This window comes from Nansenia antarctica (genome assembly GCF_963989245.1).
Source record: "Nansenia antarctica genome assembly, chromosome: 4".
In the NCBI taxonomy this organism is placed as follows: Eukaryota; Metazoa; Chordata; class Actinopteri; order Argentiniformes; family Microstomatidae; genus Nansenia; species Nansenia antarctica.
The window spans coordinates 47,198,410-47,222,783 of record NC_137689.1 but is presented as its reverse complement, the minus strand read 5'-3'; the positions used below and the strand labels follow the sequence as shown (position 1 = coordinate 47,222,783).

Sequence of the window (24,374 nt, the reverse complement as noted above, 5' to 3'; positions counted from 1 at the left end):
TCAATCGATTCTGTATATTTTATTATATTATATTTACTGTTTTATTACAGTTTATATTTTATATATTATCCTTGTTACATTCTTTTGTTGATGTTGATTGATGTTGTAGAGCTGTCCTGCATCAGGCATTTCGTTGCATTGTATACTTGCATTCAATGTAATGAGAAATAAACGAGACTTTACTTTTAATGCCCTGATCAGTATATCGACGTTCCAAATTGTCCATTTGAGTCAATTCCTACAACTCCCAAGATTCTGCTCTTGAACAGCCCCCCAGGGATTCGCTGGAGTATGGTCGGAGCGCAAACAATCTAGTCTATGTATTTAACGCGGTATGATACTTTTTTTTAGGAAGTAAACACAGACCTCACGTTTCGATAACTATGGTGCATCTGAAATGATGATAGTTCGAGACGATACGGTATGTATCCGTGGGTTGACTAGAAATGCACATGAAAATGGATTTCGGGTAAACACGTCCTTTAATTCCGTACGGCCCCCCTTGCGTCACCACGTCCGTTGCGTGTCCCACGTGCAGATGTTTACGCTCCTCTAGAACCACTACGTCAGAGACAACACTTCGCAGTTGTGTTGAACCTCAGAAACGGAGAAGATGGTCAGCCCCGAACACTGTCAACAACAACAACAACAACAACAACATAGCACATTATCGAAAGGAATAAAGCGACTGAAATGGTAGCAATTATGCCTGTCGTTATTTCGCGAGAGTCGAGGAACGACTTGAATCTTGTCTGAAGGGGGTAGGGGTTCGTGTTAAAGCCCTCCTCTGACAGCAGCAGTGCTCTCAACCTTTTACTGCTTGTAAACAGATCTTCACACGTGACCATGGGAACCGCGAGGCTGCATTGTCTGTAAACGCACAAAGGAGCCAGCCGCTCGTATCAGGCAGGTGAGGGAAACAGGTGGAGAAATGACATGTGAAATACCTACCTAACGAAGGCGACCTTTTTCGTTTTTCACGATTGTTATTGTTCATATGGACGTAGGCGAGTAATTGAACATTCACTCGAACCCAATGTCTGACTCAGAGGAAACCTACTCCTACAACTGTCGAGATTGTAAACAAAGCTTGTTAGTCAAGCCTTTGGGGTTTTTCACTTTAATCTTCTTGGCTTGATCGTCTTTTAGCCTCACCGTCGGACTCCCGACTGGCACGGGATATTTGGGTAAGCTTCGCCAGCTCCGTTTGTTACTGGCTGGATGAGATGTCATTCACCATGGAGGAGTCTGTGGAGTCTGACTGGGTGGCCGTGCGACCGAATGTTTTCGACGAAAAGGAAAAGCACAAATTTGTTTTCATTGTCGCGTGGAACGAGATCGAGGGAAAGTTCGCCATCACCTGCCACGACAGAACCGTACAGAGACGAGCCGCGGGTCGGGATTCGCTCCTGGAGGCGACCGACTGCGACCTGGCGTCCCCCGAGGGGGAGACACACCATCCGACTCCTCTCAGAAGTCCTACCAAAAGAAATGATGACATATGCGCCATGGGTAAAGTTGGGTCTCACGTTATCCCGAAGGTAAAACACATAATAAAGAGTCCCACTGGAGAAAGGACGCCCGTGGTGGGTACTTCTAGGCCAGCTGAGCATGTTGGTAAAACACTGGGGTCTTGGGACATCGTGTCCGTCAAGATGACGGACATCGAGATCTTGGAACTGGTAGATGTCCCCGGGGCACCGAGTTCCCCAGAGGTCGGCGACCCCGAGGAGGAGAGCGGCAGCCGAGAGGACTTCAGCTGGGCTGGGCTGTTCTCCTTCCAGGACGTCAGGGCAGCCCATGTCCAGCTATGCGCCGTCAACTCGGACCTGGAGCCCTGTCTACCCCCGTTCCCCGAGGGACAGTCCGGGGTGTGGACGGTGGTTTTCGGGGCCCCAGAGGTCTCGCAACGGGAGACAGATGCCTTGTGTTACCAGCTGCAGGTATACTTAGGTCATGCCCTTGACACCTGCGGATGGAAGATCCTCTCCCAGGTGCTGTTCACCGAGAGCGACGACACAGAAGAGTACTACGAGAGTCTGAGCGAGTTGAGACAGAAAGGATACGAAGATGCTCTACAGAGGGCCAAGAAACGTCTCCAAGAGGTAAACTGAATGATTGTGGTTTGCAGCACTTATTTAGACTTTCACATTGTTTTCAACTGGCCCCCCAGAAACTACACGACAGCAGTATTGGTTTTAATTTGAGGCTCTGTGAATCCTAATGCAGGGTAGTTGGTGCACTGCAGCTCTGCAGTCTTTGGGTATTTTCACACACTCTAATTAGTGGCTTCTGGAGAATCTAGCCTAGCCTTACAACCTTCGTTTAGCACAAGTTAGAAAATGCCTCTGTAAGGAAAGGGGAATATCTTGGTACTTGCAACATTTTTGACCACTCTTGGTTTTTTGGTCAGGCTTCAGTTCACATGTGGGCTACACCCTGAGCCCTGACCACAGCTGATCAGGTCCAAAGTACATGTCATGTCAGGAGCACTCGACCACATGGTCCTCTCTCGCCTCTACCTTTCCCTTTGTTTCCCTAAGCCTCTGAGCTGCCATCTGTTGCTACACATTCACAGGCCTGTAATATGATCTGGTCTGGGCTGGCCTGACACTCCAGTTGGCTCAGTAAGGGAAGAGAGTCAGTGGTTACAGCCATACGGAAGTGGGGAGGGGGCTTCATTAGAGCCATAGGGCCTAGGCTAGATACAGTTCTGCAAGTTATTTGGGATTAGAATGTTAATGGGTGTCACATTTGCACCAAAACTCCCAGCAACAAATGATGGAATGTGGCATGTTATAGGCCAGTGGCTATTAGGGTGGAGGGGCAACTTTCCTTATGGTAGCCTACTAGGACCCACTGTTATCAGAATTATTTGAGTGTTTTTGAGCATATAGGGTGGAGTAAGGTGTCAAAGTATTACTGCTATTTCTCAGTATTTCACATTCACTCCCTCTCTCTGTCTTAAATGTTCCCTGTCTCTCTGTCTTCTCAGCACTCTGTTTGAGTCACAAACCACAAAACAGCTGCTTATGCAGGGCCAGGCCCTAGCCAGTGTGAAAGAGCATTTAATTCACAATTCTTTTCAGAGGGTATATTGCTTCTGCTGACAATATTTTTGCCCACTTAGCCCTACACTTTATGCCAAAAACATTATTGCACATTAACATTCATTCCACATTGTTCTCTGTCATATCACATTTATAAAACATTTGAAATCTAGAATGAATTGACTCCAAGTATCCTACTTGTATCTGAAGTCTTGTAAATCCTAATGATAATAATGTTGTAGATAATTACATCTGGCGTGTGCTTGTTGCCATGGTGACCTTGCTTGACTCTGTCAAGCGTGGGCACTTCCTTGTGTCTAGACCGAGATGATCGGCTCACAGTTTTTCATACTGCAGGTAATTGAAGCTTGTACTAAACAAGTAGGGTAATGCCTAATTTGACAGTTTTCAGAGACAGTGATGTGAGTGTAGGAGGTGGGTGTTTACTGGGAGGTGTACAGTACATGTATGTTGAAGAAGGAGAAAGCCTTGGGTCAGTGATGGTAGCTAGCTGATGGTCTTTGGGACCAAGCAGGCACAAGGCACCACACCTAACGCTAAACCAAGAAACAAGCACACCACATGTCTCCTCCGGGAGAACGGGTTAGCACCTCAGTGATCGAATACAGTGGAATAAAGAGAAGGCCGAGCCGGGGAGGGAAGGCCATTGTGTGTTAGTGTGGGTCGGTGGAGAGGGACAGGCAGAGCAGCAGCCCAGGACACACAATGGCTCTGACTGTACGCCTGCGGGGCGCTAAGAATGTCACGGCAGAATGTTCCTCAGCAGAACTCCCAACCTCAGCCGTGGCGCGAGGTGACGTCTGTTGACAGAGTGGCAGATGTTCCCAGGCCTCCCGGCTGACTGTGTGAATCCCACAAAAACAGAGAATCAGTGTTTTAAGTGCATCCTTATCACAACAACCCCCAGCCCTGTGCCTTGATACCAACGGCAAATAGGCAAAAGAATAGCCTAAGTACTTGGCAAAACTATACCTGACCCTACGTGATATTTATGCATGGTCCTGTTTCATGTATGGTCCTGTTTCCGTTATGAATTGCATAGGAATGATGAGTGTATTGTCATTTACCATGTCTGTAGTTATTCTTTAACCGTTGGCCTAAACCGAAGCTGATAAGGCACACAACATAAACAATAACTGAATTCTAATTACGGGAAATCAGTATAATAATAATAATAATAATTAAGTGTTGTCCACAGTCTAGTTATTATTATTATCATTATCTTATGGACTCAAAGCGTGTTACATAAGAATAAGAAAAAAACTAAAAAACAGAAGATGCATAACATACAGCCCTATTAGAAGGCTGCTTGAACTGAAGTGAGTTTTTAGCAAGGTCTTTAAAGAGTCAACACTGTCAGCAGCTCTGACACTATGGGGGGGGGGGGGGGGGGGGAGCTCTGACACTATGGGGGAGGGGGGGGGGCAGCTCTGACACGGGGGAGCGGGGGGGGGCATTCCACAGGGGAGGAGCAGCAGAGGAGAAAGCTTTGTCACCCACAGTGTGCAGTCTGGTTCTGGGGACAGCGAGGAGCAAATTAATTTAATGGCTGCCAATGAGCAATGACTTTCTCTCGTTTGACCGATCACGCCTCGTAACAACGCTATCGAAATTAGACAAAAATCTACATTCATGTTATAGATTATATTTATCTAAGAAAGAAAGGTCTGATGAAGGTAGAATGCATACATGCCTGGGCTTCTGTGTGGCATAGAAAGAGTTAAAGGTAAGATGGAAACTCCCTGTCGGTAAAAGTCATCTAGGCACGTATAATTAAAACTGAGTTTCCCCTCAAACCTACTGCCTAGTCCTTTCTTTATATTCAGCCCTCTTCAATGGCTCTCCTTAGTCTATCATTTCTGTGTTGCCCAAGATACAATTTCATTCACTTTCTTTGGTTGACGGTTATTTAGTAGTAGTCCCACTCTCGTATTTTTCAGTTATTATTGGAGACAGTAGAGAAAAACAGGAGGAGAGGGTATGTCAGGAGGGCAGGGGTCGGGTTTGAACCCATACCGGTCATGGACATAATGTGTGATCTGTAGGCCGTGGTGCTAGACCACTGGGCCGCCCCGGGCCACTTCCACTCATCTTTTAACTGTGTGGTGTTTCAGTCTGTCTGGCTGTTTATAGTACTGTAAGTAAAAGTTAGACTTCGTCTCTGTGTTCTACACACGAGTGGCTTGCCTATAAAACCCGAGACCTAGTTGCTGTGGGTCTGTCTGAGCCTCTTGCCTGTATTTCTGAAAGGATTTATGGAACTTTTCCACTACCGTACCGTACCGCGTGAGCCCGGTATGTTTTGCTTTCTCCACTGCCAACAGAGCCGGGCCGAGCCGGGCCGATTTAGCTACGCTTCGGAAGGGGTAGCGAAAGGTACTTTTTGCCAGGCTGTGTGTGACGTGTGACACTGCAGACCGTTGATTGGTCACAACACTGTCTCACCCTCTCTCCCCACACACACACACACACACACACACACACACAGACAGAGAGGGAGAAAGTCACGGTGAATTAGGCATTGGGCCTCTCAATAGCTTCACAGCCTCAGGATTAGCTGAAATTAGCTGACATGCACAAGACTACCTGGGCCACCTGCCCCCTGTGCCCACAATTGGGTCAAAGGTCATGGAAGGTGTGTGTGTGCAGGCCGGACCTGCAGGGGTACGCCAGTCGTTCACACATCATAGGGCGCTCATAGTGGGAACAAACTAGGGCTGGGCAAACGTTCAACATTTCTTTTTCGATAATCGTAAGAATTAACGATCAATTATCGATTTATCGATAAGCTTTTTTTATCATCCTTCGGGAAAAAACTTTATTTGTGTTGCTATTGCACACATTCATTCATTCACATTCAAACTAGACACTACAGTCAGATAACAATCCTCTTAAACAAGGCAGTGAGTAGCTTAAATTTTCCACATTTTACGTTATAAATAAAAATATAGAAAATAAGTAACTCACCATAGGAGCAGTAAAAAAACTGGTACTCACAAATAGGAGGATGACTGAAAACGTTAGTGTCCTTAAGAGCGTCCAGCTTAACTTAAATTTAAACTCCAGCGAGAGACTGTAGGCGGCAGGCCTACTGGTTCTTGTTCAGAAAGATGATCATGTTAACATGTTCAGGGGTGAGAGACGAATGCAATCTGGTGACACGTGGACAAACTAATTTCCATTATTATTATTATTAAAAATAATAATCTATATAATAATAATAAAAATAATAATATTAATAATGATTATCGAGCAAAATATTTTGTGATCGATCAAGATCCTTATCGATCAATTATCGATCGTCGATCATTGATGCCCACCCCTAGAACAAACCCAGGCTTACACTGGGCCTTGTTTCAGGGGATGAGAATTGTATGCAAGGTCTCAGATACATAATTTGACATTGACACTAGAGCTGATGAAGTGAAAACACACACACACACACACACACACACACACACTATTTGGTCACATGTCGTCGTCGTCGTCGTCCCCCCACCACCCTTAAATCTATTGCTCTGTCGGAGGGATTGCTGCCCTTTTCATCATCTCAACTTATGTTGTAATGACAGTCTGGTTTTATGTAGCTCATAAATATCTCCCAGCTGACTCAAGTGATGTGTGCTCCCAGAGGAAGAACTGCTGCCTACGTCATAGTTGGGGAGGGTGTTTCCTGCCAGACAAACCGGCATTACAGTCAGAGAGAAAAATATACTCTTGGACTGGGCCCAGCTTTAACACTGCCAACCTGTGGGTGAACAACTGAGTTAGGCCTGACTATCGGGCTGAAGTGGACGGGTCCACCCAGGCTAACGGCTAACGGTCGTGCTGTAACTGCTCACTCAAGCCCTGTGCTTTGTCAGTGTTACCCCTCTGACAAAATAGGCCTACATGATATGGCCAGACAATGGTGGGTCAGTGTTTCCTGATTCATCCAATCAGAAGTTTGTTGCTACTCACATTTGTGTGAGAGAGCCAATCCCTGTAGTGCTTTGTGAGCTTTGAGGTTGAGAACACACACACACATGACTCACTATGCCCCAAGGGCAGCAATTACCCAAAACCGCCCCCTGCGTTGAATCACAGCTGGACAGAGGTCAAAGGGAAATGATGTCACTAGAGCCACTATTTTCCATGTTTTCCAAGTGTCGCCTCACCACTGGAGGACTGTGGAGTGAGGCAGGTAGAACACAGGCCTGTGTGAAGTATCTGACGTGTGCACAGACTTGGAGTTTTTGCACTTTTTGGGACTATTCTATCACTCCAATTACACCATGCACGCTAAATCGAGCGCAACTCTGTACGAACCAAGGCTGAGATTCTAAACGTAACTTGGCTTGACGACAGAGCTCCGCACGCGCACCAGGCCCAACTCCCATCCAGCCCCACCACCACCACTCTGCTAAGGGGTTTCCCGGTTCCTTGCTCAGGGGGTCGAGAGTCGGTGCAGGGTTGGCCTGTGGTTACCAGGGAGACCCTGGGCCAAGGTAAACAGCGGGAGCAGTGTCTGAGGCTGAATCGAGCAGTGTCTGGCCCTGGTCCCCAGTGGGACCGGAGGGCTATGGAAAAGCCTAGCCTAGGGTTAACATAAGCGGCCCTATTCATATATACGGCTCTCACTCCCCAGCAGAGAAGAGCAGAGCTTTTATTCCCTGGCTCAGGAGCCCGGTCGGGCTGGTGGTGATACATTCACCCCTTCAGTGTTATCCTAGGGAGAACTGAGGGGGAATTATTGTACTGTATGAGTCGGAGCAAGTGGTTCTGGAGAGGCACGGACAATGGTTGATTTGATAGTGTTGTCTTGGAAACAATGATAGACTTGTGCGTCCTGGACATATGTTCTCCATCAGCGGTAGTTGGTGGAGGTTATGTATTCTCTCTGTGAAAGTTTGAGAGAATGAGGGTTTTTGGGCCACACACACACACACACACACACACACACACACACACACCATCTCATTTTACCAGTACTGTAACTTTTGGTAAATTATGTTTTTTTTTAGGGGGGATCTAGCTGCTGAAAGAGCTCTTTGTTTAGTTAACCATTATAACATGGGCTTGGGCCGTGACCACCACGCATCCAGTTTCTCCAGTGAATAAAAAAACACCAGTCTCACCACACTGCACAGAACGTGATCCTGTAGTCAGGTCTGGGTTGGGACGACAGCCTCCAACATTACAGCACTGTGGCCGTTGTTCTGTCACATGTCCTGTCATATCTTTGTTGGTTGTGACTTATTTTTCCATGAGTCGACAAACACACACATGATGATTTCAACTTGTGTGTGTGTGTGTGTGTGTGTGTCTGTCTGTGTCTGTGTCTGTGTCTGTGTCTGTCTGTGTCTGTGTGTGTGTGTGTGTGTGTGTGTGTGTGTGTGTGTGTCTGGTGTGGTGTTTTGTGTGTGTGTGTCTCTGTGTCTCTGTGTGTGTGTGTCTGGTGTGGTGTTGTGTGTGTGTGTGTGTGTGTGTCTCTGTGTGTGTGTGTGTATGTGTGTGTGTGTGTGTGTGACCCTGTGTGTGTCCAGCTCCTGGAGCACCACCGGGCCCTGGGCAGCATGGTGGAGCTGCTGCAGCTGTACCCAGAGGAGGAGCAGGCCCTGGGGGCGCTGGGGGAGGGGGCCACCCTGCTCTACCACTACCTGCTGCAGCCCTTCAGAGACATGAGGGAGCTGGCCATGCTGAGGAGGCAGCAGATCAAGGTAACACACACACACACACACACAGAGACACACACACACACACACACACACACAGACAGACACACACACACAGAGATACACACACACAGATGCACCACACAAGACACACCCAGAGACACACACACACACACACACCTCTAACTGGTCTGCTGTGATGGGTTTTATGGGAAAGTGTTTTTTCTTTCTTCTTTTTTTTACTTTTTAAAATCTTACGAAAATGAGTTTAGATGGAATGGGTGTCTTGGATCTGAGTGGATCTCCTTTGAGTGTGTGTGCTGTCTGTGACTGAGGCCAGGGTCAGGGGGTGAGGGGTGGGCCTAGAAGGACACTGTTTTGACAGCATGCTGCCCTCCCAATGCCCCCGCGGTGGGGCCGCCGAGGGCAACCCTTGCTAACTAACCATGTTAGCGTTAGCCTCCGTAGCTAGCTGGGCTGTGGAGGAGGTCCAGTAGTCGTCTGTGTCTGGGGGGCTGAGGAGGGCCAACCGGAGCAGGGGATCAGCCCCCCATCCCCCCCCACCCACCCACCCAGAGCAGCTTAACAAACAGCATAAGTATTATTCCAGCCTCCCCCCTCCATGCTACTGGTCTGCTGTGGCTTGTGTTGAGGGTAATGAATGTGTGTTGCTCTGCTGTTTTCATACTTACTGTTAACATACTGTCCTCTGACACCAAACACGTACACAGCCGTTGTGTTGGCTGAGTTCATATGTTAAGGTGTGTGTGTGTGTGTGTGTGTGTGTGTGTGTGTCAGTAGTTTCTCTGGTGTGTTGGAGGTGTGTGTGTGTGTGTGTGTGTGTGTGTGTGTCAGTACGTGTCAGTACTTTCTCTGGTGTGTTGGAGGTGTGTGTGTGTTGTGTGTGTGTGTGTGTGTGTGTCAGTACTTTCTCTGGTGTGTTGAGGTGTGTGTGTGTTGTGTGTGTGTGTGTGTGTGTGTGTGTGTGTGTGTGTGTCAGTACGTGTCAGTACTTTCTCTGGTGTGTTGAGGTGTGTGTGTGTGTATGTGTGTATGTGTGTGTGTCAGTACTTTCTCTGGTGTGTTGAGGTGTGTGTGTGTGTGTGTGTGTGTGTGTGTCTCAGTACTTTCTCTGGTGTGTGTGTATGTGTGTGTGTGTGTGTGTGTGTGTGTGTCAGTAGTGTTTCCTGAGCCTCTGGCCTCTGTCATGGTGATAGGGCAGATTTCCCCATGTTTGTTTTTCTCCACACCACATTCCTTACCCAGCATGCTCGTCTGCGGCGCCGGTCACCCTCACAGATGGCCGTGTGCAGGAGAGAGTCTTCTCTCAACACAGTGCAGCATTATTAGGTTCTGAGTCAAAGTTGTGCCCTAAAGCACACTTCTAGGATCCGATTACCTTCCCCCTAATCTCAGTCGTAACCATTGGGGTGGAAAATGACCCAAACTGACCCAGGATCAGTGTGTAAGGGTGAATTCATGCTACTGCTATGGGCAGCTGGCGTTCTGGGCTCGTTTAGTTGTCCTGCCAGCATTGTGCAGTAAGATATCTGTGCTCGCCTGGTAATCCTGCCAGTGTTGTAAACCTGCTTCACAGATCTGCTTTCCTCTAGACAAGCCTGCCAGATGTCCCAAACCTGTAGCCATCAATGCTGTGCTTCAGTAAGCCTGCCTCCCATGCAAATGTTGGATAAAGTTCCCAGGCTGGCTAAGAAGTGTGTATTGTATTGTAAAAAAAAAAAAAAAAAAAAACTTACAGTATGAAGTTGCATAGGTTTCCCTCAGGGTAGGGCACGTGTCTTTGAAACGGTTTACTTGGCGGAGACTGCTACGACATCTTTTAACAATAAAAATGGGATTCTTCAACAATCAAAAAGGCTTCCTCAGCTCTGTGCTAGAATGGCACTAACAGGATCCCTGGGAGTTGGAGTTCCATTTGATAAGGATCTTTTCCTGCCTAAACACCTGTTGCCCTGAGGGGGGAAACCAAACGGCTGAAAACAAACAAAGCTGTATGCAAATAGGCTCAGTACCCAGACTGGGCTGGTGATGGCTCACCTAACTGCTGTGTCAGGAGGCTGATGCCCAAGTACATAGACCACTGTATGCAGCTGGCAGAGTCTCGCTGAGAGAGAGAGGGAGGAGGAGGAGGAGGAGGAGGAGGAGGGAGGATGCTGTATTTCCATATGATTTGGATTGTTTGATGTGAATTGTCGCGGGTGAGATGGTGGCGAGGTGAGAAGTGACTCCCGTGGGGGGGGTGGGGGGGGGGGGGGGGAGAGAGAGAGAGAGAGAAGGTTTCCAGTTGTCGTCGACCTGCTGAAGTGACAGCCGTCTTCTCAAGTCCTCCTCACCTGCAAGTGTGAATACACACACACACACACACACACACACACACACACACACACACCTCAGGCTGAAGTGTAAAGCAAGGCACCTCCTCAGGATGCAAGTCATGAAGTCATGAAAAAGCTGTCGACCTATATGGTTATTAAGAGATTGTCGACTGCGCCCTATCTGCATTGCAAATCTCTATCGACAAACGATCTGACCCTTTCACCTCACCTGACTAATAACCCCCCCCCCCCGGGGAACACGCCAAGCAGAGCAGGCGAGCGAGACAATGGACGACTAAGATGAACGAACGACGGAGCGAAGTAGGGTCAGGGACAAAGGGAAGCACGGTATAGGGTGAACGGAGCATTGTGGGACGGTGCCCCTCTCGTGTGTCGAAGCAGTGCAGTGTGGGTATCCTGTTGCCTGAAGGGGAGGGGGGGGGGGGGGGTCAGAGGGCACGTATGAATAAGTGATGTGGTTTCTGTAACATGTGGCAGGTATGCGCCGTAGGGCGGAGGTACAACACAACATGACCCCCAGTTACAGTTTCACATCCATTATTACACGTGTTAGGAGCGGCTCGCCCCCCCCCCCCCCCCCCCCAGGGAATCAGATGACTAGTTTCACAGGTTTCTATTGAACACGGATATTCCAGTGAACGGATGACTAGGATGACTATTACGATCCCCCTCTTCACATGCAGCCATACCAGCCAAGCGGCCTTGTGGTTACAGTGTCCGCCCTGAGACCGGGAGGTCGTGAGTTCGATCCCCGGCCGGAGTCATACCAATAGACTATAAAAACGGTACCCGACGCCTCCCTGCTTGGCACTCAGCACTCATCCATCAAGCCGCCTCGCGCTACGGAAACAGGAGATAGGCTTCTGCTCCTATGGGCCATTAGGCTCGAGAACCATCGCTTCTCAAGGCTGCTTACTTGACTTCACATGTCGAGGGTAGGGAACGGATCTGGTGTGTTGTGGTTAGTCGTTGGCACCTCTTCATCCTCCCCAGAGAGACGGAGCCCTGCCACAGCCCTGGAGATAAGGCTTGACATTTGACGTGGTGGATTAGATTAGATTCTACTTTACTGTCATTGCATAGAGTACTGGGACAACGGAATGTATAAAATTCCCCCTCCCAAATTTCGTTGTTTGGTACCTATACTATATCAATGACAATCAATGACAATCAATGACAATCCCTCCGATTCCTGGGACACAACATGCGGGATGACCTGGCCTGGAAGGACAACACTAAAGGCACCATCAAGAGGGCACAACAGCGGCTATACACCCTGAGATGCCTCAAGAAACAACACAACAAGAAGGAGATACTGGTGGCCTTCTACCACGGCGCAGTGGAGAGCATCCTCACCTTCGGCATCTCCAACTGGTTCCACAGCTGCACAACAGCGGAGAGAAACGAGCTACAGAGAGTCGTGAGAACAGCACAGAAGATCACCGGCGCCCCCCTCCCCTCTCTGGAGGAGCTGTACAAAACACGCTGTCTCAGGAGGGCCTCCAAGATCTCCAAGGACCCGACCCACCCTGGGCACGAACACTTTGTCAAGCTGCCCTCGAACAGGAGGTACAGGACCCCGGCCGCTAAGACAAACAGACTGAAGGACAGCTTCTACCACAGGGCCGTCAAGGCCCTGAACACAGAAAAGGCCTAAGTTCTGGGCCCAGGACAGTCCGGACGGATTGTATGGCAGCTAGTGCTGAGGCACAAACATGTACATTTTCAAGCCTGCAAACTGTGACACTTTAAAATAATGTGAAAAAATACTTTCTTGTGCAATATGACAACCCTAGTTGACTATCTGTGCAGTATAGTACAGTGGATTGTGTACATAGCCTTTATTGATGTAAACCAGCTCCTTACCTTCTTGTGATTTTATGCATCTATGCTTTTTCTAAAATGTGTTTCTTTTTCCTTTCCTAAACACCAGGGGAGCCTCCCCTCCTAAATTTCGTTGTTTGGTACCTGTACTGTAGCAATGACAAATAAAGTCTATCTATCTATCTATCTATCTATCTATCTATCTATCTATCTATCTATCTATCTATCTATCTATCTATAAAGACCATTCATTCATTCAATGTAGTTTGGCATCTAACCTGCGAAATACATGATATTGTACACAGTAGATGGTATTACAGTATAAGGTATTACAGGCGTATACATAAATAAATATACCTGAAATGAATATTAATATGATATGTACAGTTACAAGGTCTTGAGGTATGTAGATGTATAATGAGAGAGTAGCATAATAATTAAGGGGTGTGTAAACAAGCGGTAGTGGAAAAGCCAGGCCCGCCAGGGTTCTGAGGGCATAGGTTAATGATTGTGTCGCAAGATATTAGCACAGACATTTTCATGACTCTGGTCTCTTATTTTTGGGATTATTCTCCAGGCACTAAAGCTCGACTCAGATCAGATATTACATCTCTCTGCTCACTGGACCTCATGAACTCTCTCAAGCCTCCTTCAGAACGAGTGCTGACCTGGCTGAACCAGTGGGCGGGTGTGAGATGGATGGCTGTTTTAAAGCAGTCAGATGAGAGGCGTGACAGGGACTGATCTGTGGTTATCTCAGGTCCCTGACCCCTGGGAAACAGACCTCATTACTGCTATTCCTCTGTGCTTTCTGACGCCTCTGTGTTTTGTCACCAGCTGTTGCTTAGAGAGTGTCAAGAGACACAGGGTTTCTCTCTCCTGTTGTTTCTCTGCCCCCCCCCCCCCCCCCCCATCTCTCTCTCTGTCTGTCTCTCTCTCTCTCTCTCTCTCTCTCTCTCTCTCCGTAGCGGAGGTTAATAGAGGTGAATGGTTGGTGTGGTGTGCTCCTGTAGAGACAGTGGTGTATTATTCATCAGCCAGGGATTGGGTCATGGATAGGGTGTCTGAGATAGGGTGTCACCAGGAAGTGACAGCGGGGGTGGGGGTGTGTGTGTGTGTGTGTGAGTGTGTGAGGGGGGTAGGGGGGGGGCTCACCAGGTGGCTGACTCACTAGGCTAGGATGATACAAAGGCTGTGTGACATCATACGTCCACATATTTACATGTGTATTATTATGCGTTTTAATTGAACAAATATACCAAGATAATATCATACCATTTAATCAGTCCAGAGCTAATTTATGATTTATGACACATTTATTTATGTATTTATTTATATATTACATATCTACATTTATTTGAGTGTTAACTTCTCGGTTCCAAACGATGAACATCGTTCTACAGCTGTTTCCATTATTGCAAAGAAAGGATGTGTGTCTCTTATTGGGGAACACTCTTTCACCCTCTACTGCAGAGAGCCAATATCCCCTCTTTTGAAGAGATACCTAAGCAGTGAGGTCATGTCTAACTACCCGGACTCCCTCAAACTCCCTTCCCCACTCACACACACACTCGGCAAACAATCTGTTGAAATGAGGTCTCATGAGGCTTCCTGTTGATTGCCTTTGCGCATTCTCTCTGTGTGTTTGTGTGTGAGAGCGCCTACAGACTACATCTGTTTCACGTTAAGACATTAACTTGTTGGGAGCTCGGCTACTCGTACATTTTGTTCCAGCTGCTCCGGAGGTGCGGCTCTCAGAAAACACACAGAATATTCTTCTGCTGTCCCTGACAAGCTCATCAACTGTCAAGGGGCTGGTTTGTGACAAAGACCTACAGTAGCCTTCAGACATTTTCCTAGTCAACTGCAGACGTGGAGAGTTGCTGGAGTCTTGACTCTGGAACATTCTGTTGTGTTCTACAGGTCAGAGATACAGTTGGACATAATGGGTTATTGTGACTATAATGTGCATACACATGTCTGGGCATGTCCCTCATCACTACACCGCCACCTGCTGTTTCTGACAGGTATTACACAGGGCAGGTGAGGTACTTCCTCAGAGACTTGGGCCCAATCCCAATACACCCCTTGTCCTTACAATTTAGCCCTAGGTGAAGATTATAACCATTGCTCCTTGTAACTCTGTACCGAGGGGCAAGCTGAAAAAGAGGGGTAGGGTAAAAAAAAAGAAAAGAAATGGGATTGGGCCTTGGTGACTAGGACAAGGATCATCTTACTTGACTGGTTCACCCTTAATGGACCTTTCAAACTTCACAGTTTCACAGTTTGACTTTTACAGAAGAAATGCATTTGTGGCAACATAGTTGATGTGGCTGTTTTTTAAAAATGTTATTGTATCTTTACCGTCATCACTGTGGGATATTTAATATTGACTTGGTTTGACCTGGTGACCCCTCAGATCTCCTTGGAGACGGAGCGTCTGGGCCCCCGGCGCGTGGCGAGCCTGAGGCGAGAGGACGAGGAGTGGCAGAGGAAGGCCCACGCCGCGGTGCTCTCCATACAGGACCTCACCGTCAAGTTCTTCGAGACCACGGCACGCGCACAGAAAGGTACCGCTGCTGTAGAGCCGCACGCCACACAAACCACCCGTAGACGGACACACCAACAGTCACACTGTAACACAAACCACCCGTAGACGGACACACCAACAATCACACTGTAACACAAACCACCCGTAGACGGACACACCAACAGTCACACTGTAACACAAACCACCCGTAGACGGACACACCAACAGTCACACTGTAACACAAACCACCCGTAGACGGACATACCAACAATCACACTGCAACTAAGGGTGGGATGATTAGAAAATGTCATGTCACGATTATCGTGGGCAAAATAATCGCGATCCACGATATTATCGCGAGAATTAACATTTTTTTTTATGCCAATAAAACACACTGTAATCACTTTAACTTAGATTTTGTTGTATTTTTAGGACATTTTAAGTCAGTAATTCAAATTCAGATTCTAGTGGCACATATCTCTGGCCATAATCCGGGTCCTTAAGAAAGAGCAATTCCTTTTCGGCCAATCAGCACCTTTCATTAACGTATTCAAGTTTAAAGAACGCACTCCCAGTGTTGCCAACTTCCAGAGCCCCTTGGCGACTTAATTAGTCAAAAGCGACCAGCGACAAATCTAACTTCCTTTTCTGGTCATTTGGGGAATTACTGTAAAGCATAACATATCCCGTATTCCACGGTTCACGTTACAACCGAGCTCAGGAGAGACGAGTAGGGATACAGTCTATGGCGAGCGAGGGTTGCCGTCTCCTCTCTCCCTCAACACTCACTCCCGCGGCCAGTCTGATAGCAGCCGCGGGGAGCGTGCCGTTGTTCCCCGGGTCCTCGCAGGGGGTTCGGGCAAAGTTTGGGAAATAACGGACGGTTGTCATGTGTTTATACAGCATGGATGTTACGTGCCTAATGCCTTTGATGCGCACACTTGCTACTTGCCGCTTTAATCATTGTATTTAGCCTATAGCACAAGTCATGCATTGAATGTAACCTCAAGTGCTGAACAGTATTAAGTAAACCACAATATATTTGCTAAAGCTTAGGGGCGACCGTGCCTTTTGCAGCCATAGACTGTCACTGCCTGGTAATAACAAGGAAGGCCAATGACAGTATCCCGTCTAAAGTTTTTCACCAGCCATGGTGAGAAGGCTAGCATACGTTACCTAGTGACTGACTGACAGCCATGGTGAGTAGGCTAGCATACGTTACCTAGTGACTGACTGACAAGGCTGACTTGACAGTAACGTTACCCATGCAGGCTAAACAATAGCGCGAGACAAGTTCCCGTAGACGGACACACCAACAGTCACACTGCAACACACACTACCTGTAGACGGACACACCAACAGTCACACTGCAACACACACCACCTGTAGACGGACACACCAACAGTCACACTGCAACACACACCACCTGTAGACGGACACACCAACAGTCACACTGCAACACACACTACCTGTAGACGGACACACCAACAGTCACACTGCAACACACACCACCCGTAGACGGACACACCAACAGTCACACACACTGTAACATAAACCACCCGTAGACGGACACACCAACAGTCACACTGTAACAAAACCACCCGTAGACAGACACACCAACAGTCACACTGTAACACACACCACCCGTAGACAGACACACCAACAGTCACACTGTAACACACACCACCCGTAGCCGGACACACCAACAGTCACACTGTAACTCAAACCACCCGTAGACGGACACACCAACAGTCACACTGCAACACAAACACAGAAAGGTACAACTGTATGCAATGAAGGTAAATAGTCACCAGCCAGTGTTTTCACCAACCAGGTGCCGAAGTCATTTTTCTTTTCTTTCTTTTTTTTCATATGCTGAAACGAACAGATTGTTAGCTTTCAAATGATGTCATACATTGAAATCGGAAAAGAATTGAAGACGACATGCGTATCGATTTGGTTCTTTTTCACACCTTGGCACAGCCAGGTAATGGGCGGTAACAATAGCTGGTTAACCCCACCCCCAACCCCCCATTATGTCACATATGTCATCATAATATTGTAATATATGTATATTATATTTTCACTGCCAATCTCGAAAAAAACAGACATACTATTCTGTTCTGATGGTCTCCAGTGGGCCTTGGGCTGTTCCGTTTGTAGCGTTCATATCAAGCTTCAGACACAGAGAAGCACCACGGAGTTAAACCAGCCTCCTCACACTCTAATCCCCAGGCTTAATACGCAGCCTACTGCTTTATCTAAGCTCTCCCAACAGCATTCTCTTAATCCTGAACCATCTCTGGTTCAACTCTCCTGGAGCTCCACACTGGCCAACCCACGGCTGTGTAAACCTGAAACACATGTCTGCAACAATCCCACAACACCAACATTGTGTATTTTGTTAACTCTGTGTGTAATGTTTATTTGTCAGCTTTTGTTTGCATGTGTGTGTGTGTGTGTGTGTGTGTGTGTGTGCACTTGTTTAACCTTATTTGATGCACGTGTGTGCACTGTTTACCATGTGTTTGTGTGCATCTATGCATGTAAAACCTGACCTTTTTGTTTGTGTGTGTGTGTGTGTGTGTGTGTCCCAGCCGTGTACGAGCGCATGCGCGCCGACCAGAAGAAGTTCGGCAACGCGGCGTGGGCGGCGGCGGTGGAGCGCATGGAGAGGCTGCAGTACGCCGTCTCCAAGGAGACTCTGCAGCTGATGAGGGCCAAGGAGATCTGTCTGGAACAGAGGAAGCACAGCCTGAGAGAGGAGGTACGCAACACACTGTACATACACACCCTAACTGTATATATACACCCTAACTGTACATAGGCATGGCAAGGCAAGTTTATTTGTATATTTGTGCTTTACATACATTATTTAAAAATACAGCAAGAGGAGCATAGTAAGAAAATAAAAATTACAATGAATAAAAGCAAATATAAGGAGTAAATAGATAAAACATTTAATAAGACAATAGTTAATGGAAAAAATACATTGATAGAAGTGTTTGTGTTTAATCATAACTGGTGCAAAACATGAAGGTTTTTAGCTTAGATTTAAATATTTTTGGGCCTGTTTGATTTCTTCCGGGAGTTTGTTCCAGGAGCATGCAGCAGCGTGACTGAAAGCTGCTGCACCATGTTTTGTTTTTACTCTTGGAATTATTAGCTGATTAGTCTCAGCTGACCTTAGGGACCTTGCGGGAATATGGGGTGGGAGGAGATCTGATATGTATTTTGGTCCAAGACCATTTTGTGATTTGTATGTTTTGAATTCAATTCTCTGAGAGACTGGTAGCCAGGGATCTCAGGATTGGTGTAATGTGTTAAAATTTCTATGGGTGTTCGGGTGTGTATGTACAGTTAGCTACTATCTGGTTAGATGGCCAACTGCGTTTGGTCGTCCTCGTACTCTGTCAATTACAATTAAACAGAATCTGAGTCTGGAGCTGTTGGGCTGGTACCACCAGCACTCCACACTCTTTCTGAGGAGAACCGACCGACTCAATCCTTCAGTCTTCAGCCCAAGGAGGGAACCCCCCCGGTAGAACTGAGACCAGAGAACCAGGAGTCGGTCCTGTTGTGGTGGCGGCTAGTCAACATGATGTGTGTGTGTGTGTGTGCGTGTGTGTGTGTGTGTGTGTGTGTCTCCCCCCTCCCTCCCCTCAGATGCGGGGCCTGCAGGGCGGGGAGGATGCCATGCAGCGTCTGGACCAGATGGAGGCGCTGTACTACGAGCTGCAGCTGCAGCTGTACGACATCCAGGCGGAGGTGCTGCGGTGTGAGGAGCTGCTGCTGACGGGACAGCTGCAGAGCCTCCGCAGGCAGATGACAGGTGAGGGTCCAGGTGGACCGTCTCTCTACCCCCCACCACCCCTCTGTCTGTTGTCCAAGGCCAACAGAACCAACAGTGTTTTTTTAAAGATATTCTGCTGTGTTAAATGGTGACATTCAGAAAAGACGGTTCTTTATCCTTAGAACATGTTTTGGGGATTAGAGCCTTGAGACGGTGATCCACACCTCATTGTGTGTGTGTGTGTGTGTGTGTGTGTGTGTGTGTGTGCGTGTGTGTGTGTGTGTGTCTCTGTCTCTGTGTGTGTGTCTGTGTCTGTGTGTGTGTGTCTCTGTCTCTGTCTGTCTGTGTCTATCCGCATCCATCCGACCCCCAGAGAGGCAGGAGGAGGTGGTGTACTACGACGCGTACGAGAGCCCTGACGCCATGCAGGGTGTGGAGGACCCCCCCGGGGCCCCCCTGCCTTCCCTCAGGGAGGAGCTGGGCCTGCTGCAGCAGAGGACCAGACAGCTGGAGGCCCGGAGGGGCCGCATCACAGCCAAGAAAGCCTACCTCAAAAACAAGAAGGTAAAGGCGACTGTGGAGCACAGTTTAGGCAGTTGTGATGCACGTGGGGAGACTGAGAGGTCATCTGCAGTGCGCATTTTAGCCAGCTGTGATGAGTTTGGAGGGCCCTTTACTGTAGGCTGTGATGAGTTTGGAGGGCCCTTTACTGTAGGCTGTGATGAGTCGCAGGACTGTGGGGAGACCTGGAGTTTATCCACTGTAAACAATTCAGCTGGCTGTGCTGAGTCTGAAGAATCCTGCGTTGTAGGCCTTTCAGTTGGTTCAAGAGCATCGAGGGAAGGGGGAGCAAAGTTTATGAGGTTGAAGAGTACCGTATTTTCCGCACTATAAGGCGCACCTTCAATGAATGGCCTATTTTAGAACTGTTTTCATATACAGGGCGCACCGGATTATAAGGCGCATAGAATAGAATATAGAATACTGCAGTCAAACATTTGACTGGGGTTGCGTTACGCCCAAGCTCCACCTACTGCGTTGCGTCACCTCTCCATCGGTGTTGTGTCAACTTCCCGTTGTCCAAGCTCCACCTGAGCGTTGTCACCGTCAACGTTCTACCTGCTCCACTGTCAAAAATGTATATTTTTCCACTTCAAGTATCAGCCGTTCGTCTTCATTTTTGCAACAAGCGTCAAGGACCTGCGGTGATTCACAGCTGACTCGCGTGAATAGCAATTCGCAATAGCTGCGACCACGAGATATAGAGTAGTTAGCTACAAGCATTTTCAATCTGGTATTATCTCTATTAGTGGATTAACCGCTGTGGTGATTTAACAGCTGATAAAAATACATCAAGTAGACTACAAACAGAGCAAAACAATAAAACAACACCAGAAAACAACCAATAGGCTATACAATTATAACCAACAACCAATATGTGACAGCTCCTGGTGAAATGTGCAACGTAATTTTTCAGTTTTTACACATGCTTAAACTACAGATTGTAAGCTTTCAAATGATGTGTCATACATTCAAATCAGAGAAAGATTGAACACGACAGGCGTATTTGAATGTTGGTTCACCTCAAACACTGAATGGGAGAAAAGTGACTCTGAACGCAGCCACAGCTACGAACGCTGCTAACAAAACACATCGCTACGAAGGTCTCAACTGTATTTTAATAACATGACAACATACTGGGAGAACATCGACATGCTAAAAACACATAACTACACATAACTAGATGAACACACAGTTCTTGCTTTTGAACACGAGCTAAAACGAAAGTATGTCAACCCTCCCTTACCGGTAGCCTCCGGCAAACGAGAATAATGAATCCAATACACAAATTATGAGTGTTTAGTGATCGTTAAACTGTTGTTTATTATATCGAGTTGGTACTTTAAAACTTCAAGTTGAAAGCACCAAGAAGGACCGCCTCGAAATTCATCGATGTTCATGTCCCGTGCTAGCGCTGTTGCCTTCATTCGAATAGTGACTGTAGAGACGCTTCTACTTGCTGCTCTCTGTTCAACAACCCACTGTTGGAGTTTGTCCTCTAAGTAACTGTGGCCATCTCGCTTTGTTCCCTCGGAAACTCTGTTTAGTCTTCTTTACTTGGGGTCTTGTGGTGTGGGACTGTGAGTAAGCACATCAGTACCGGTGTTTACTGATTACCGTAATGCTGCAAGCGGTGCGGCTTTGTAGTTTACCAGTCGTACTGAAACATTTTGACAGAGCGCCTTGAGCGCCGTGTACAACCAGTATGGATCAACCAATTAACCAATTGATCCATATATAAGGCGCTCCGGATTTTAAGGCGCACTGTTGGTTTTTTTTAAAATTAAAGGCTTTTAAGTGCGCCTTATAGTGCGGAAAATACGGTATGTTGTTCGTTAAATGTATTCTCCCGATCTATTTAAGTGGAGGCCGTCTCTTTTGAATAGGTCTCTCTGCCTCCAGAATATGTTCCAGTGGTCAATACATTTCAGACCTTTAAGTTTGCACGCACCAGAGAGCCAAGTGTTAAGTTGTACATCTTAAGCTTGTCAAGTCTATTGAGAAGTTCCATAAAATCACGTCTCAAGTCTAGTGAGCCCATTTTACGTGAATTGGTTTGTCCCACGTGTAATACGCTTTGTGTCTGGATTTTTAGACAGTGTCTCTTCCAAATCTTTAGTTATTTCTGAGACCGTTAGGTTAGGAAGACAGTGGATATGTCATTTTTTACCTCTTACGTTTCTGATCGCCGAGTCTCCAATAACAAAGTATCTTTTGAGGGTGAGGTCTGTTTCATCTGCTGCATCACACGGAGAAACAGAAGAAGGAGGGGGTGTCTTTGAGCTTGTGTCTGTGGGCCAGGGAGTCACCGGGGGGGGGAGCGAGGAGTCACATGATTTGTACATCCCATCAAAGCAGAAATGGCCAAAAATCATATTACAAAAAACCAAGAAGGTAACTAATGACTCATTGTTCTCCTTTTAGGTTATGTTGGGTCCAGGAAGTGAGAAAAAAGTTGTCCCGTAGTAAGTAAAGCTGTCATAATGTACTGTGTGTGTCTGCTCTAACGCCTGTTTGTATCTGTTTGTATGAATTAGGAATTCTGTATCGTCAATCACAACCAGAAGATTCATCAACGCCAATGTAGTCAAGAGGACTACCCACTGCAACAGGTGTGTTCCGTTTCCCAGTCGAGGCGATACTCCGCCTCTTGTGACCAAAAAACCTGTACTGTGAGTTTTGCGACGCAAACAACTTCCTTTTCGTACATCCTGAGATGTTTAGCAACGAAATTAGGTCTTCATCATATTGTCTTTACATTTGAACCATTTAGCAGACGCTTTTATCCAAAGCGACTTACAATCAGAGATTCCAGGGACAGTCTCCCTGCAGTAACTTAGGGCACTTAGTGCCTTACTCAAGGGCACACTAGTGGTGGTGTTCCCTGGTGGGATTTGAACTCACTTCTGATGACCAATCCAACTCACTATCCTCTAGACCACCACTACCCATTCCCCTACGTCTTTGTGTCTGCAGCATCCGCAGGAGGAGGAGGAGGAGGAGGAGGAGAGCAACACCAGAGTGAGTCAGGAACGACAGAGAACCCTGGACAAACTACGCAGCTTCAAACAGGTCAGAGCCCCCTCCTTCACTACGTGGTTCTAGGCAGGTCGACCTGTGAACATGGTGGTGACCGGCTGTTGTTTCTGGACCCCCGTGCAGCGATACCCAGGTCAGGTGACCCTGAAGCCCAACAACAGGCTGCGTCTGAGCCAGGCTCACACCAGGAGGAAAGGAGCCGCCGCAGTACCTCTCTCCCCCACCGGGTGGACGGAGCAGCCGCACACCCAGGCGGCCGGCGTGCAGACGGACGACGCCACGGACCTCCCAGAGCTCTCCGCCCCGCCTCCCTCCTTCTCCGACGCCTGCAGACACGGGAGGGGGGGCCACCGCCACGGGTCTCTCCTCCCTGCCGCCCTCTGCTCCTCTCTACCTCCCCTCTCAACTCGTTTCACCTCCCCTCCCCCTCCTCCTCCTCCTCCCCCACCCCCTCCTCCGTCTGAGGACCAGCCCGGCAAGGCGGTGGAGGAGGAGGAGCGGGCCCACCACCCCCCCCGGCAGCCCACCAGACCAGGGTCCGAGGAGTCCCCCCCGCTCCCCCTGGCCGCCTTCTCCCCACGCTTCTTCGACAGCAGCCAGCTGCTCACGGCCAGGAAGAAGCTGAAGAAGACGGCGTCCCTGGACTCATCCCAGTGGAGGAGAGGTGAGAACGGAGACCGCTAGGAGAGGTAGGGGGGGGGAGACACATGATCCAACTGAAGTATCCACGTATGACAGGATACAGAGAGTTCCAAAAGTAAAGTCTTCAGCCAAGTTTAAGATCTGAGGGTTTCGGTGCTCAGCAGTAGAGGACAAAATAACCTTCTATTACGATTACCTGGGCACTATTACCTGGGCACTTCCATTAGATGACCCGTTTGCGAGCAAGTGCTGTCCTGGATTGTCAACAAAAACTCCTGGAAAATTATTTCTCAAAAAGAGTGGGAACCCTGATATAGTCTGCATGTTTATTGCCGACTCTGAGGAAGACGAAAAAGTTGAAACGTCACTCACCCCTTTTCACTGACTATATGAGTGCTCCGGTGTCTTATTTTGGGTCGTCTTAATGAAAGATAATAGTTTTACTGGGATACAGAGAGTTATGAGTGGGTGGGGGGAGAGAGAGAGAGGGGGGGGGGGGGAGAAACAACAGGAGAGAGAGACCCTGTGTCTCTTGACACTCTCTAAAGCCCAATTTATGCTTCTGCGTAAAATCGACGGCATAGGCTTGCGTAGGTTTACGCGCACCTCTCCAAAAATGTAACTACGCGGCAGTGCCTACGCAACCGTAAGCATTGTGATTGGTCCGCTTGGTAGCACATGATTCCGACATGATTCCGACTCTCTCGTCGGCCAAAATGCGGAAGCCATGACAGAAATGTCATTTACTTTTTCTGTAATTACTTATTAATAAAGATTTGAAAAATTATGATAACCATCGTATTATCTTAGTTTAATGTCATTTCAATGCATCATAGAACTTTTATTTACAACAAGCATAAAAAAAAAAAAATACACCGTTCCAACGGAGCGCCCTATGGAAGC

General features: G+C 47.7%; 1 protein-coding gene across 1 annotated transcript; it reads left to right on the top strand.

Annotated features, from left to right (window-relative positions):
* Positions 1 to 1,226: 1,226 nt before the first annotated feature.
* On the top strand, positions 1,227 to 23,513 carry jmy (junction mediating and regulatory protein, p53 cofactor; the record flags this gene model as incomplete). The annotated part of the gene is made up of 9 exons (XM_080529383.1): positions 1,227 to 2,105; positions 8,597 to 8,770; positions 15,326 to 15,476; positions 18,034 to 18,203; positions 19,103 to 19,268; positions 19,603 to 19,793; positions 22,328 to 22,402; positions 22,767 to 22,862; positions 22,953 to 23,513. The coding sequence occupies 9 exons, from the start codon at positions 1,227 to 1,229 to the stop codon at positions 23,511 to 23,513; spliced, it is 2,463 nt and encodes an 820-aa protein (XP_080385509.1).
* Between the last annotated feature and the right edge of the window lie 861 nt (positions 23,514 to 24,374).